At 49.1% G+C, this 12,791-nt stretch overlaps 1 protein-coding gene across 1 annotated transcript; it reads right to left on the bottom strand.

Moving 5' to 3' along the window:
• Positions 1-4,875: 4,875 nt before the first annotated feature.
• On the bottom strand, positions 4,876-12,631 carry SDHB (succinate dehydrogenase complex iron sulfur subunit B). Its single transcript, XM_082230456.1, has 8 exons — positions 12,422-12,631; positions 11,402-11,550; positions 10,108-10,193; positions 8,733-8,869; positions 8,378-8,494; positions 6,230-6,331; positions 5,711-5,833; positions 4,876-5,123 (listed from the first exon to the last, which is right to left on the bottom strand). The coding sequence occupies exons 1-8, from the start codon at positions 12,614-12,616 to the stop codon at positions 5,046-5,048; spliced, it is 987 nt and encodes a 328-aa protein (XP_082086582.1). The 5' UTR covers positions 12,617-12,631; the 3' UTR covers positions 4,876-5,045.
• Between the last annotated feature and the right edge of the window lie 160 nt (positions 12,632-12,791).

Raw genomic sequence — 12,791 nt, 5'->3', positions numbered from 1 at the left:
TTTTGAGTGAATTGCAGAACGTCAGATTTTTAGCAGAAATTGTGACCGCGCGGCTTAGCGATTTTTTCAAAAAAAGTTGTCCAGACCTCGAGGGCTAATTCTGTTTCCGATGATAAAAACCCATCTGTTTCCACAGAAAAACCTTTCAGGGGATCGTTTGCAACAGTTTGGGACCATTTTTGAGTGAACTGCAGAACGTCAGATTTTTAGCAGAAATTGTGACTGCGCGGCTTAGGGATTTTTTCAAAAAAAGTTGTTCAGACGTAGAGGGCTAATTCTGTTTCCGATGATAAAAACCCATCTGTTTCCACCGAAAAACATTTCAGGGGATCACTTGCAACACTTTGCCAACATTTTTGAGTGAATTACAGAATGTCAGATTTTTAGCAGAAATTGTGACTGCGCGGCTTAGGGATTTTTTCAAACAAAGTTGTTCAGACGTCGAGGGCTAATTCTGTTTCTGATGATAAAAACCCATCTGATTCCATCGATAAACTTTTCAGGGGATGGTTTGCAACAGTTTGCCAACATTTTTGAGGGAATTGCAGAACGTCATATTCAAAAAAAGTTGTTCAGACGTCGAGGGCTAATTCTGTTTCAGATGATAGAAACCCATCTGTTTCCACCGAAAAACCTTTCAGGGGATCGTTTGTAGCAGTTTGCCAACATTTTTGAGTGAATTGCAGAACGTCAGATTTTTAGCAGAAATTGTGACCGCGCGGCTTAGGTATTTTTTCAAAAAAAGTTGTTCAGAGGTCGAGGGCTAATTCTGTTTCCGATGATAAAAACCCATCTGTTTCCACCGAAAAACCTTTCAGGGGATCGTTTGCAACAGTTTCCAAACATTTCTGAGTGAATAGCAGAACATCACATTTTTGCTAAAATTGTGACCAGTTTAGGGATTTTTTCAAAAAAAGTTGTTCAGAGGTCGAGGGCTAATTCTGTTTCCGATGAAAAAAGCCCATCTGTTTCCACCGAAAAACCTTTCAGGGGATCGTTTGCAACAGTTTCCCAACATTTTTCAGTGAATTGCAGAACGTCAGATATTTGCAGAAATTGTAATTTTTTCAAAAAAAAGGTTCTTCAGACGTCGAGGGCTAATTCTGTTTCTGATGATAAAAACCCATCTGATTCCATCGAAAAACTTTTCAGGGGATGGTTTGCAACAGTTTGCCAACATTTTTGAGTGAATTGCAGAACGTCAGATTTTTGCTGAAATTGTGACCGCGCGGTTTAGGGATTTTTTCAAAAAAAAGTTGTTCAGAGGTCGAGGGCTAATTCTATTTCCGATGATAAAAACCCATCTGTTTCCACCGAAAAACCTTTCAGGGGATCGTTTGCAACAGTTTCCCAACATTTTTGAGTGAATTGCAGAACGTCAGATTTTTGCTGAAATTGTGACCGCGCAGTTTAGGGATTTTTTCCAAAAAAAGTTCTTCAGACGTCGAGGGCTAATTCTGTTTCTGATGATAAAAACCCATCTGATTCCATCGAAAAACCTTTCAGGGGATCGTTTGCAACAGTTTGCCAACATTTTTGAGTGAATTGCAGAACGTCAGATTTTTGCTGAAATTGTGACTGCGCGGCTTAGGGATTTTTATCTGACCGTGGAAAACAATTTACTTCCAGGTTCTGGAGAAGCTCATGAGCCTACTGCAAGTCGAGGTCAGCTTCTCGACAGCGAGACACCCAGAAACCAATGGGCAGGCGGGAAGGGCAAACAGTGTACTCCAGCAATACTTACGCTGCTACGTTAGCGAGAGGCGGAATGATTGGGTAGAGAAAGTAGCGCTAGCAGAATTTGCGTACAATAATGCTGAACATGTGTCCACCGGTATGAGCCCCTTCTTAGCCAATTATGGGTGTCATCCCAGGGCATTCCTGGGTAATGAGGAACAGAGCTGGAGTGTGCCCGCAGCTGGACAGTTTGTGGAAGAAATGGAAGCGTTACATCAGCAGCTCAAGATGAACCTAGAAAGGGCCAAGGCCAATTACAAGAAGCAAGCAGATAAACACCAAAGGGAAGGGGAAACCATTAGGGTGGGGGATCGCGTGTGATGTCCACTCAAGGGTTACCCTTTAAGGGAGGGTGCAAGAAGTTGCAGCCCAGACGACTGGGGCCATTTGACGTTATACAACAGATAAACCCCGTGGCATTCAAGCTCAGGTTGCCCAACAACATGAAAATACATCCTGTGTTCCACAGGTCCTTACTCTCACCACACAGAGAGGGGCGGGAATTTGAGGGGCGGGAGGTAGAAGTCATGCCACAACCACAGGTAGAAGAAAGGGAACACCAGAGTTCGGCCGCAGAGATAGTGGATTCAAGGTGGCGAGGGCGGCAAGCGGAGTACTTGGTGGCGTGGGAAGGAGAGCCCTGGTCGGAAAATACGTGGGTGCCAGCAGGGGCTGTTGGCGACGAGCATATGGTGGAAGTGTTCCACCGACGGTTCCCAGATAAACCCAAGCCCTTAGAGCGATTCTGGGAGGAACAGTGTGGCACCACAGAGGAGGAAGAGAGTTTCGAAGGGTTTTCAGAATCTGAAGAAGAATCGGATTGAGAGAGTCATTCCTTGGGTGGGAACCTTAGCAGGTGGGAAGAGGTGTTCACACCCACAGATGAGGAGGAAAGCTCATTCCGGGGTTTTCTTGGCTCGCCGACCAGAGAAGAGGCTGCAATAGAGCCCCCGGGTCGGAGGGGGAGTGAGGGGGCCCTGGGAGGGAGGTGGATGTCAGGGAACTGCCATCAGAGGCACAGGAGAAGGAGAGGGTCTCTGATTCTGCAGGAGAAGGTCCCAGCGCTAGAGGGAGACTCAGCTGGGAAGAAGGGGAAGAGAATGAGTGTAACACCAGGGACCCAGGAGAGCAACGGGACAGGGAGGTGCAGGGGCTCCAGGACTCTTCGTTGGAAGTTAGTGAGGAGAGCCCAAGCACCCCGCTGCCCACGCCCACCCTGCGCAGGAGACTCCCGCGCAGTGAGAGGCAGAGACGATTGGGCGTCAAACAACTCTTATGTTGGCAACACTTTAAGAAACGCCCACAGACAGATTCTACGAGTGACTAAGGGCAGCCATGCTGAGATGGGCTGTGCAGTCCGGAGGGTTTAACCAGGCAAACTAATGCTCAAACGGAGCAGGATTACGCACGAGTAACTCCCAACGATTATAGTCGGATTTTTACTGAAATTGTGACCGCGCGGCTTAGGGATTTTTTCGAAAAAAGTTGTTCAGACGTCGAGGGCTAATTCTGTTTCCGATGATAAAAACCCATCTTTTCCACCGAAAAACCTTTCAGGGGATCGTTTGCAACAGTTTGCCAACCTTTTTTTAGTGAATTGCAAAACGTCGGATTTTTGCTGAAATCGTGACCGCGCGGCTTAGTGATTTTTTCAAAAAAAGTTGTTCAGACGTCGAGGGCTACTTCTGTTTCCGATGATAAAAACGCATCTGTTTCCACCGAAAAACCTTTCAGAGGATCACTTGCAACAGTTTGCCAACATTTTTGAGTGAATAGCAGAATGTCAGATTTTTGCTAAAATTGTGACCGTGCGGCTTAGGGATTTTTTCAAAAAAAGTTGTTCAGATGTCGAGGGCTAATTCTGTTTCACATGAAAAAAAACCATCTGATTCCACCGAAAAACCTTTCAGGGGATCGTTTGCAACAGTTTGCCAACATTTTTGAGTGAATTGCAGAACGTCATATTTTTGCTGAAATTGTGACCGCGCGGCTTAGAGATTTTTTCAAAAAAAGTTGTTGAGACGTCCAGGGCTAATTCTGTTTCAGATGATAAAAACCCATCTGATTCCACCAAAAAAGATGTCAGGGGATCGTTTTCAACAGTTTGCCAACATTTTTAAGTGAATAGCAGAACGTCAGATTTTTGCTAAAATTGTGACCGCGCGGCTTACAATTTTTTCCAAAAAAGTTGTTCAGACGTCTAGGGCTAATTCTGTTTCCGATGATAAAAACCCATCTGTTTCCACCGAAAAAGATTTCTGGGGATAGTTTTCAACAGTTGGGAACCATTTTTTAGTGAATAGCAGAATGTCAGATTTTTGCTAAAATTGTGACCGCGCGGCTTAGGGATTTTTTCAAAAAAACTTGTTCAGACGTCGAGGGCTAATTCTGTTTCCGATGATAAAAACCTATCTTTTTAAACCGAAAAACATTTCAGGGGATCACTTGCAACAGTTTGCCAACATTTTTGAGTGAATTGCAGAACGTCGGATTTTTGCTGAAATTATGACCGCGCGGCTTAGGGATTTTTTCCAAAAAAGTTGTTCAGACGTCGAGGGCTAATTCTGTTTCCGATGAGAAAAACCCATCTGATTCCACCGAAAAACCTTTCAAGGGATCGTTTGCGACACTCTGACAACATTTTTGAGTGAATAGCAGAACGTCAGATTTTTGCCAAAATTGTAACCGCGCGGCTTAGGGATTTTTTCAAAAAACGTTGTTCAGAGGTCGAGGGCTAATTCTGTTTCCGATGATAAAAACCCATCTGATTCCACCGAAAAACCTTTCAGGGGATCGTTTGCAACAGTTTGCCAACATTTTTGAGTGAATTGCAGAACGTCATATTTTTGCAGAAATTGTGACCGCGCGGCTTAGAGATTTTTTCAAAAAAAATTGTTCAGACGTCGAGGGCTAATTCTGTTTCCGCTGATAAAAACGCATCTGTTTCCACCGAAAAACCTTTCAGGGGATCGCTCACTCTTGCCCAACCTTCCTGTCCCCTTTGGGACCATTCTGTACAAACCCAACACACACCCCAAAAAATACCTTCAGTCCCAGGCAGTCTGCAAGCAGGAGACAGAGAGAGGGGACCAGTCTAAGGACACAGGGTGGGGAGGAAGATGAACTGAGAGACATGGAGAGATTTGCTAATGACTTTTATTAATCCTTGCAAGCTTTCATCGTACATGAATGCCCGTGGAGAAAACCCACATAAACCGGGCAGGGCCTGACACCGCAAATATAAGTTAGCTAACTTCCGGCAAGGGGCAGGGTAAGTGGAGCTGAGAAGCAAAGGGCCTGAAGGGATGTCAGGCGCTGACTGCCTTTTCCTTGTAGGTGGCCATCATCTTCTTGATCTCAGCAATCGCTTTTCCAGGGTTCAGCCCCTGAAACAAGAACAGGAAAGGCGGAGAAAGTCCTTCAACTGCTAGTGCAACCCCATTGCCAAGTCCGACACAAGAAGGCAACATCTGCTCATCCAAGAGGCATATGGAAATGTGGCAGCAGGTAGGGATCTCCCTTCATCCCTTTGCACGATAACTGGCAGACGGGGAGAGACAAGAGCCCTCAAGGTGCTGCTGGGATATGATTCTCACCTGCAGAAGTCCATGACCACCAACCCTGCTGACTGGCATGATGGGGCTGCTGGGAGTGCAGCAACACCCGGAGTTCCCCATCCTGGCCACCATCTGCCCCTGACCCACATGGACTGAGTCACCCATTTCCAGAGGCTGCCCCCAAGAAAACACAGCAGAGCAGCCTGCATAAACAAGCCCAGAACAGCCGCACGGAGTCAGTACCTGCTGGACTCACATGGAGCCAGAAGCATCCCCATGTCCTTCTCAAAGTGTCCCAATAGCATTTCTGGCCAAGCCCCTGGGGGAAAGGGGAGAGAAACGACTGCAGGTTCTTCCCTCCCCTCCATTCCCCCAGTGTGGACTGTGCTGGTGGGGTGAAGGGGGAGAGCCCTCACCTTGGGGCAGGTCTTTGTGCAGTTCATGATGGTGTGGCAACGGTATAGGGAAAAGGGGTCCTGCAGCTGAGCTAGGCGCTCCTCTGTGTAATCGTCCCGGGAGTCAATCATCCAACGATAAGCCTGGAAGACAGAAAAAGAGGGTGCTGGGTGTGAATGTTTGCACAGAAGAGGGGCTTACATGCCCAGGGGTCTCCCTAAAGCCTCCTTCCCCCTCCCTCTGCCTTTCACCATGACACCTTTTGCCCATTCAGCTGGCTCCCTCTTCTCTTTCCAGGGTCTTCTGCACCCACCTGCTGGCCCACCAGAAACGCACCCCCTTGCTCCTGTCCATCCCAGCCTCTCCCTCCTTCAACCTGAGAACCACTGAGCATCTCCCCATACCTGGTCCTCCCCTCCCCTCATACCCCATTGATGATTGGCAGGAGTCTCCCTGCCCCACTGGCAACATGGACTGAGTTCTGGGCTTCCCCACCCGGCTATTCCCTGGCAGCCAATGGGCACTTCTGGTCTTTTTACCTGCATGAGCACAGCGGGGCCCAGGTACTTGTCTCCGTTCCACCAGTAGCTGGGGCAGCTGGTGCTGCAGCAGGCACAGAGGATGCATTCGTATAGCCCGTCCTGGCAGGGAGCAAAAGAGGAGCCACAGAGTCAAAGGAGTACTTAGCATCTGCCATGAGGGAAAATGAAGCGCAGCCCCACCAGAGGAACACCTTGTGTGGGTCCCAATCCACCCAGACAACCACCGGGGAAGTGAACAAAAGCAGGGGAAGGGGACTTGGTGAGCCGCCACAATTCCAGTTTGTTCCCTAGCAAGTGGTTTTCAGGGGTGCGCTGCCTTGAAACACGGAAAGCTCCCTCCCAAACTGCAGTGGCAAGGAGCAGCCACTGACAGAGCCACTGAAAAGTCACTTAGAGGTCTTCTGAAACCACCCAAGACAGGGTACCACTGTCACCACATCAAATGGCAAGTATGTAAGTCAAGAACTGTGCAGTGTGTGTGTGTGTGTGTGTGTGTGTGTGTGTGTGTGTGTGTGTGTGTGACAGCTTGTGTGCAGCAACTGCAGCTCCTGTTTCACTACATGTCCCCCCCCCCCCCGTTTCAGTCTCTTCCAGGTTTTTTCCCTTCTTACGTCTTACTTCTCTGCCAGGTAAATTTACTCCTGAGTAAGCTTCATTTAAAGGAAACTGCAATGGGGGGGGGAGCAATCTTTCCTAAGGTACCCTGCATCTCACTTTCCTATGTGTGGTTATTAAAAAAATAATAATCTAAATTAGGTTTACTATTCCTCTAGTTCGGGAAAAATTGTTCACTTTTGTATTCCTTTTAAATCAAATCTATGGGTGTTTTAACTATGCTTTATAAGAGATCCTCTCCCTATCTTAGGAAAAAATGTTCACTTCAATCTTCCTTTAAAGATCATTTCTCTAGGAACTTGCACTCTTTAGTCTAAGGAAGCAAACTCACTCAAACTATCTCAAGATCTGCTAAAAGGGTTCTGTGTAAAGTTGGGTACTTTTATTTTCCTATTCCTTAGTACATGTGCGTGCTTGCATGATAGGAGCATAGATGTGTCAGGAGTGCTCTGATGGTGTTTCCTGCTTGTCAGGGGGTTGGACTCGATGGCCCTTGTGGTCTCTTCCAACTCTATGATTCTATGATGTTTGGCATGGAGATCCCCTGCCTGACTCCAGGCTCTGCCATAATGGAACTGCCCTCCTCCCACCTGGCTTCAGGCTGAAGGACCTTTGAAGATGAGCCACCCTCGGTTTGCTCCAAAGGCTCCTGTAAGACCCTTCAAGGGGAGGAAGGCCAGCGATCTGCTGAAGAAGGCCACTTGGGGGCATGAAGCGGGAGAGGGGGGGTTCCACCTCTCCGCTAAGAACTGCACCAGTCTTTTAGCCAGGCTCGATGTGCAGACCCCTGCCCAATTGCCCCAGGCAACTCAGCTTTGCCTCCGAGTGACCAGGCAGGACTCCTTGAGAAAAGGAGGCCATTTTCATCTCCTAGACTACCTCAGCCTCGAAGCCCAGAGCAGCAGCAGCAGCTGCTGCCACTCAGCAAAATGAAGGATGCACAACTTCCTGGGCAGAAAGAGAGGCTGAGGTGGGGTGGGGCAGATTCATGGCTTGAAAGGGGGATTTAGACAAATTCACTGAGGAGGACAAGGCTTTTGATAGCTACGGTTATGCAATACTTCCATTGCCAGAGGTAAGAAGCCTTCATGTGCCAATTGCTGGGGACCAAAGGGCCAGAGAGTGGTGTGTGCTCCTGTCCTGCTCAAAGATGCCCCACAGGAAGAGAGGATATTGGGCAAGATGGGCCTGATCCTGCTTCAGGGCTCTTCTTAGGTGCCCATAAAAACTAGTGGCAGGGGCTTGGTGCACAATGTCCTGGGTTCAGTTCCCGGAGGCACTTCTTAAGCAGAGCTCTTGGGTAGCAGCAGGGACAAGAGAGGGCTTCTTCTGACAGTAGAGGAGCAGAACCCTGAAGTAGAGTAAGCCAAGCAGGCCTCTCAGTGATGAGGGTCTCAAGACAGGAAGGAGGGGTGACCCGGGGAGGTGAGACTGCAGCTGCCAATACTAGAGGCTGCCTCCCCATGGGAAGAAGTTAAGACAGGCCAAAACACCAATGAAGCAGAATGAAAAGAAAAGAAGAGTAATGACCAGCTTCTCCCGATCTTCTATGGACTGGAGGTATTGCTCTTTGCCTTGCTGGGACTCATCCTTCTTTTTCAAATACGGCTGGATGGCTTTGTACTGGGCATAGAAGTTGCTCAAGTCCTGGAATGAGAAAAAGCATTTGTTGAGTGCAACGGACTCAAGAAGGGGCAAAGCCTGGGCCCAGTTGGACAGCCCCCTACGTCTCAGAGCCCCTCACCCCCGTACAAGGGCAGGGGGCCATCTCAGAGACAAAAACATGGCACCCCAATACATTCTGCTATATTTCCTTAGTTCTCCTGCTTCCAAAGAAATAACAATACCTTCTGCCAACTGGGCTACAAAGAAGGTGTGAACTTACTGGTACAAGATCCTTCACCACATACATGTGGGGGAGAGGGTATATTTTGGCAACCTTGCCAAGGTCGGTGTCAATCCTCGTGGTACAAGCCAAACTGTTGCCTCCACCAATGTTCATTGCGCAGGAGCCACAGATGCCTAGGAAAGGGGAGAGGACAAGTCACAACAGGGCTGGCGGCTCACTGCCTCCCACCATAGGAATACAGAAAACTGCCTCACATCAAGTCAGGCCATGGGTTCATTATCAGCACAATGGCTCTCCAAATTTCAGGCAGGGGTCTCTCTCAGACTGACTGAGAGTTGCTGGGGACTGAACCTGGGACCTTATGCATGCAAAGCTGTTGCTCTGCCACTGAACTAAGGCCCTTTCCTGGTCCTATGCAAAATCTCCACCTTCCTACATCTAAGATCCTCACGTCAAAGCTGTTTTAATTTTTAAAAGGAAGCATTGCTTCTCTTTCCTCAAAGCCTCGTATAAAGCAGTTAATCTTGTGGCAATTTGAAGAGACAGTGCAAACTCTTTCAGCATTTGTTTGCTTCTTGTTTTACAACAGGCCTAAGCGGAGAGAGTATGTTATTAAACAGAGCTATTTATAGCCACGTTATGTATGCCAATTACAGATCTAATTATAAACAACAGAGAACGCTTCTCTCAAAGAGCTTTGAGGTTATATCCAAAGCCTTTTTTCCTGGGCAGTCATGGGTCTTTCCCAGCATACTTTCCTCAACCTGATGCCTTCCATAAGTTTTATACCACAGGTTCCCAATCGGTGGTCCACGCACCCCAGGGGGTCCGCATAACCCACCCAGGAGGTCCATGGCAGCATTCACATACAATAATTACCATAGAGATATCAACATTTTCAAAAGCCCATGGCTTTTGAATTGAAAACCGTTGTTTTTGACTACAGTTACTATCATCAGCCTCGGTCATGGCTATGGGGTCAGAGGATGCTGAAGCTGATAGGAGTTAGTCCTACTCAGAGTAGCCCCATGAAAATTAATGCTCATTATCAGCTTAGGTCCATTAATTGCAATGGGCCTATGTTGAGTAAAACTTAGCTGGATTCAACCATTAATCTTTTAAGCAATTCTGATTCCTAAGTCTGGTTAGACTGGCTTTAACCATCTCAACCTCAAAACGTGCAAAAGCTGCCATGTGTTGATTTCAGAATTTGGCCTCTTCACAAGGTTTTAGCAGGTGATGGAGAGAGGTGGCTCTCTCCCATTTAGGCCAACCTAAATCGAGTTGTTCAAATGCTCTGACAGCAGAAAGGCTGTGATGTGAACAGGTAGGAGGTGGGCCTTGCCTTGACCATCCCTCACCTGAGCCCACCTGGGCTCCTCAGAAGAAAGCAAACAGGGCCCAAGTTTACCTTCTCTGCAGGACCTGCGGAAGGTCAGGGTGGAGTCCATTTCATTCTTAATCTTGATCAGGGCGTCAAGAACCATCGGTCCACATCTAGAAAGAGAAATACCAAGTTCTCTGCTCATCTCTAAGTCCACTGCTCTCCTTCCTTTCCTTCCTTATATGGTCCCCCCACCACACATGGGATAAATGGGATAAAGCAGAAGAAAGATGTCACCGCATTACCACAGCAAGGTCACAACCTGTCCAAGCCACCAAATATGATGCCAGGTCACTTGCTAGCAGCAGCAATTCAAATGTTTTTGAAAAGCAGGCGGCGGCTGCTCTGAAGCGAAGTCCAGCTGGAGGCAAGCTACATTTCTGTGTGCTATGTTGGCCGGACTTAACGTGTGGCCCTGCTGAAGGTGCCTGCTACAATTTTCCCATGCTCTGATGAATGCCTCCATCTTGGGTTACCAAACTGAAGGCACCTTCATCTTTGTGCCTCAACACCTGATACCAACGCCCTTTGCTTGCTGCCATTGATTGCACTGTTATAATTGCTATACAGCCCTCCCCTCCCTCAATGGATCACCTTGTTGGTCAGAGAAATGAACAAAAACGGAGACAAGGCCAGGCTGTAGAAAGCAAGGCTGCCTTTTCTTTATTGGCTGTTTCATTTGCAAACAAGAGTCCCTCCCCGTTACCCCGCCTTGTAAGAGAGGTGAGAAGCCTCAAGCAAAGTTGTGTAACATCTTTCAAAACCTCAGAAAGTATTCACCCCCCTTTTACAGAAAGACCGCCCCAAAACATCACAGATACATGACAAGTCTGTCAATTGAGATGCCTGACAATACCTGATAATTGCCCTTCCTGGCCTGGCCTGAAATGGTGGATACCTTGACACCAGAATCCATTGTCAATGAGCTTTTTCTTTTATACATAGATATTGGCTCTTTTGACAAGTCCACTTCCTCAGGAAGAATTTCCTGCTATGTGACTGGAGAGGGTCTTTGGGGTTGACCAAAGCTAAACTTGGCCTTGGACTTGTTCTGTGTTTTCGTTTCATTCTCATGATTTAGAGATGGATGCCATTTTATTTGAAGGCAAAAGGAGATATCTGGGATTATGCATTTATGTATGTATACTCCTGGCTGTGTGTGTATTGTATAACATGTTATAATTGTTACGTAACATATAAATTGTTGTATAACATGTTATAATTGTATAACATGATGCATAGGAGCACCCAAGGGTGGGCAACATCCCTTGGCGGAGGGCAGAGGGGTCTTGTCCAGCCCCTTCTTCAAAGCACTACTCACTTGTTCAGATCAACTTCATATGTCTGCATACGAGGTTTCTCCCCGGGGTTGTCTGGGTTCCACCGATATATTGCAAACTTCTTAATGCGAGTGGCTGCCTGTGTGTCAGGCGCGGCGGCAGCAGCAGCTGCGTGTGCCCTGCGGCAAACCTGTACACCAAGGAAGAAGGAAAGGAGACGCAAGCCATGAGCAAGAGGCATGCACAGCAGGGCACACAGTTCCATCTCTGAGACAAGTGTGCGCTTGGGGCCAGCCAGAGTTTACTACCACCAACATTATGTCTCTTTTGCACTGCGGGTGGGGGGACTTGGACTGAGGGTGCCTTGCTTGAAGCAATGCAGACACAGTTGGTAGGGGCACCTTGCCCTCCTCCATTGCCTGGTAGGCTACGGCCGCTGCTCCCTCCTTCCCGCCGCTGCAGCTGCCCGTAGCATTTGGTGGTGGGTACTTCCCCCCCTCCCCATTCGAGAATGGAGACATAGGAACCAACTCCTAGGGGCCAAGGTCCCTTTGCTCCCTCCCCCCAAGTCAATGAACATTGCCATTCAATGCCCCCTCCAAATTTTATTCAATCTGGCAGCCCTGGGCGGAGATGCCCAGGCATCAGCCTCTGCCCCTCCAGCCCCTCTCCGCTGCAAGCAGAGTCCCCATCTGCCCTTCCGGCTACAGCGGTCAGGAATGAAGATAGGGAGCGGGGCGGCCGCATAGCTGTCAACTTTTCCCTTTTCTTGCGGGGAACCCTATTCGGAATAAGGGAATTTCCCTTAAAAGAAGGGACACGTTGACAGCTATGGGCGGCCGGGAGGACGCCGCTGCTGTTGCTCCCTCGGCAAAAGCCTCCTGGGTCGGACCCAGCCGCCCAGGCAGCCACGTTCCTCGGAGCCAGGACGGCAGAGGACAGGACTGGCCAGCGGCCCGGCACCTTCCTCCTTTTCCTCACTGAGGACTAGCCGCCTCCCGAGGCCAACCGCTGCGGAGCCCCTCCACGCGCCCCCCCCCGGACACTCCGGCCTCGCTCGCCTGCAGCAACCGCAGCGCCCCCGCCGGGCCTCGCCGAAAGGACAAGGACGCGCCCGCCGCCCGCTCAGCCGCCAACGCCGCCGCCACCGCCACGGTCACAGAACCCGCTGCCATCTTGCGCCCTCTGAGCGGACACCCTGACAGCTGCTTCCGGAAGGGGAGGGGCCGTAATGCCCACTTCCTGTCTGCGGACATATTGAAAGAGGCGACGGGGGAATGCGCCTTGTTGGGAGTGGCCGTGGGTACGCAAGCACGTAGGTGCGCGCGGGAGGAGGCGGTCCCGCGGCGTTTGGAGCGCCTGACGCGAGAGTGGGGCTTTCGACGTCGGCCGTAGTGGGACTAGTGCGGCCGCCATGTTGAGGGTGGCGGG

The sequence above is a fragment of the Podarcis vaucheri genome, assembly GCF_965113315.1.
Source record: "Podarcis vaucheri genome assembly, chromosome: 7".
Taxonomy (NCBI): domain Eukaryota; kingdom Metazoa; phylum Chordata; class Lepidosauria; order Squamata; family Lacertidae; genus Podarcis; species Podarcis vaucheri.
This window is presented reverse-complemented; position numbering and strand designations above follow the sequence as displayed.